We start from the raw sequence: 3240 nt of genomic DNA on the forward strand, positions 1-3240 counted from the left end.
GGGGGGGGGGGGCGGAGAAACACCCTCATTATTGTTCCTTCCAGGAAGTCAAGCATGTTCTGTTTGCCAGTTTGTTTGCCTGCTTGCTCTTGAGTTACTCGGCACATCCTATCTCTCAGGAACACAAGGGACACGCCTATTCTTTTCTGTAGAAATCTCCAGGCCAGAAACTTTATCTCTGGTGGCTTTTAAATGCTAAGATGCTACACAAAACATTACACTGACATGCTGATAGTCGAGACTGCACCTATACTGTGGTGAAAACTCACTGCCTTACTCACCTAAAATATTATATTGAAGATCTCAAAAATACTATCAGGACTTCAGGAACAATAACAGGTCTCAGTTCAATTTGTGACACATGAGGAGGAACCCCAAGCCCAAATGGGGAAAAACAGGAGAGTATTTCAGGGACCTTTGCAAATTAGTTGCTGCCCTCAACTGAACCACAGCTGGTTTGTTGATGGAAAGAAAGAATAACAAAACGAGGTCTGAAGTGTTAAAAGGTCAGAGCAGTTAAAGAATGGATAAGAAATACATTTGGCCCTTACAGTGCAATGATATTGCAGGTGTGAACTCAATTTACCACCCCAAAGACTTAGCATAGGGCTACTCCACTTTGATCTACAAAGGAAATGCTTTACACTGTAAGAATAGCTGATCTTTTTACACTGCTTATGGCTTCAGTTCAAGGGGTCTTCAGTAACCTCTGTAAACCCTAAATTTCCTCATTGGCCTTATAAAACCACCATAAATAGTGTTTGACATGATGTGTATATAAACTTTCTTAGTATTACTTTTTAAATGAGAAGCCATGGTAGAAGGCTCTTTGCAAAAAGCCAGGCGAGGTTGCAGGACACTGCAATATTTGCTTATTCAAAAGCGGGTTCAGGGATGAAAGTTCTTCTCTCTGCCAGGTTCTGCAGGATCTAACATAGAGTTCCTTTAGATACAGGTCTTTTGGTCCTTGCAAGTCATGAAGCTTCTTAGACTCAAGAAGTCCAGGTGTGTTTTAATGAAGACTAGATATTTGTGTCCAGTCCACCGAGCCACTAAATCAGAATTCAGGGAGACAGGGCTTTTGCTTTCTTCCTCCTTCCTTCCATGGGATGGCGGAAGTCTCTAAAAGGCAGGATTCAAGCAGGAACAGGCCTGGATCAGAGAGACCTAGGTCTGAATCATAGCTGGGTGACCCTGTACGTGTCTACTTCTCCAGTGTTGGTTTCCTCTTTGCTCCATGTGAAGTAAAATCCACACAGAAACAATGGTCGTTTGGTTTAGATTATGAAAGCAGTGTATGTTCAAGAACTTATTCTTCCAAATATGTCTGGCATATGGAAGATGCTCAATGTTTGCTGAACCCAGAAAGATTAGCATAGCTACTTTCAGTGTTAGCCTTCCAGTTACACCCCCAGTCCCATGCAGCACCCAACTTTAAGCTCATATAAAAAGACTTGAGCAGACTCAGTGCTTTCTACCAATGACAAAAGAAGCCAGCAGAGTCCTAACTAACAAGCCATTTGAATGGAATTCTCCTGAAGATGACAGGCACTCAGGCAACAAACTCAGGCTGGCTTCCCTGACTTCCTTCCAGGTGTGTATCTGGGTGGGGGTGGGGAGGGGGTGGATATAGACTGTGCCCCTAGCCCTGGTCTCAGTCCTCCACAAGACTGGCTTCTCTAGAACGAATCCTCCTTGGGGACCAGCAAGTGTCAGACCTGAGCTCCCACTGTTCCGAACCCCCAGGCGCTCCCTAGCTCTTTCCAGAGGCAGGACAGCAGCTCTGCCTTCATAGTCCCAGGGCTCCAGGGCTCACATTCCTGGGCGTGGAGCTCAGTGGCATCAGAAATGGCCTGTGCTCTGCTGCTTTGGCGGCAGCAGCTGGCCCGTTCTCGCTTCACCCTGGCAGGGCTTGCAGGGCGCGTGCATCCCCAAGCAGTCCCAGACGCCGTCCCCTAAGAGGGCGCCCCCGCCACTCTCGCCTCCCAATCTCAGCAGAGTGTCCCCAGGGTCTGGCCAGGGCCTCCTCTTCCTCCGGCCAGCCCCGGGGAAGCGACTGGGGGTGGGGCGAGACACTTTCTGGGACCCGCTTACGCCGCCCTCTCCATCCCATTTCTTGCAAGAAAGAGATAGAGGAAGCCAAGACCATTTCGCCCGCAGGTACCCCCAAATCTGTGGCGCTAACAATCATCCCCATCCACCGTTCAATTCATTGTCCCCCAGCTGGGCAGCTCTGCGGAAAGCCCTTGAGAGGTACCCCCTAAAAAACCCCGCGCCCCGCTGCCCCCCCAACTCTCGCCCCGCGCCACCTCCCGGCTCCGCACATCCCTCTCCGGGAAGGCTCGCCGTTTTTCCAGAGCAGAATCCGGTCAGCGGGTCTTGGAGGTTGTTTCCCACCTCCCCTTCCGACTCCCTGTGCGGGAGCCCACAAGTAGATCCCGCGCAAGAGGCCAAGAAGCCGGGAGGGCTGCCCCCAAATCTGCGCTCACCCCGGGCCCGGCCCGCTTTCCCTCCCTCCATCTCCGTCCTTTCTTTCAGCTCCAGTCCCTGCGCCTCCAGCGCCCAGCATCTCTTCGGCTCAAACAGAGGAAACTTCTTTCTGGGCTAAATTCAGGTCCGAGTAGGAAAGGCTTCATCTTCCCCGCCTCCCTCTAACTCCGGCTCGAGGAAACCGCAAGGAGCCGGCACCAGGGGCGTGCTTACCCCCAACTCCCCCCCCCTCCCCAAAAAAGAGCTGGGGCTACTAGTGCTCCCCGACTTTGCAGGTTCACAGGTCCGGTCGGGTCAGAGACCACCACGGGGGTTGTATGCACATTCATGATCTTTCCAGAGACCCTGCCCGTCCCTCGTGGCTTGCAAGAAACTAGTAAACAAAATGCAAACCCCAGCAACTTTGGGGAGTGCGTGTATATAAGTGTGTAAGAGAACGAGGGCGGGAGAGAGAGAGCGCATCGCTCAAGAGTTAGAACAGCTGCAAGAGCACATCTGGAAGAGGGGGAAGGGGGACGGAGAGGAGGGGACGAGAAGCGTTCTGCTGAAGGGGAATCCCCCCTTCCCCGGGCCGCTTCAGGGCCGAGGGCCGGGCCGGCCGGTCGTTACCTGTCCTACGTTGATGAAGCCGTACTTGCTGGCAATGCGGTTGGCCTCCGGGAAGCCGCCGGCGATTTTGACTGCCCAGTGGTTGGTGTAGACTCGCGTCCGGCACACGGGGAGCAGGCAGCCGGCGAGCAGCGCCAGCAC

The 3240-nt window shown here is 52.6% G+C and overlaps 1 protein-coding gene across 1 annotated transcript in view; it reads right to left on the reverse strand.

Moving 5' to 3' along the window:
• PCSK5 (proprotein convertase subtilisin/kexin type 5) overlaps nucleotides 1–3240 on the reverse strand; it is a gene marked incomplete at its 5' end in the record, with an annotated part of 415527 nt that extends 412287 nt beyond the window's left edge. The window contains one exon of the mRNA XM_005868347.2: nucleotides 3100–3240. Within this exon, the coding sequence (XP_005868409.1) occupies nucleotides 3100–3240 (141 nt within the window). The remainder of the gene's footprint in view (nucleotides 1–3099) is intronic.

Source organism: Myotis brandtii, unplaced genomic scaffold, assembly GCF_000412655.1.
Source record: "Myotis brandtii unplaced genomic scaffold, ASM41265v1 scaffold266, whole genome shotgun sequence".
Taxonomy (NCBI): Eukaryota; Metazoa; Chordata; class Mammalia; order Chiroptera; family Vespertilionidae; genus Myotis; species Myotis brandtii.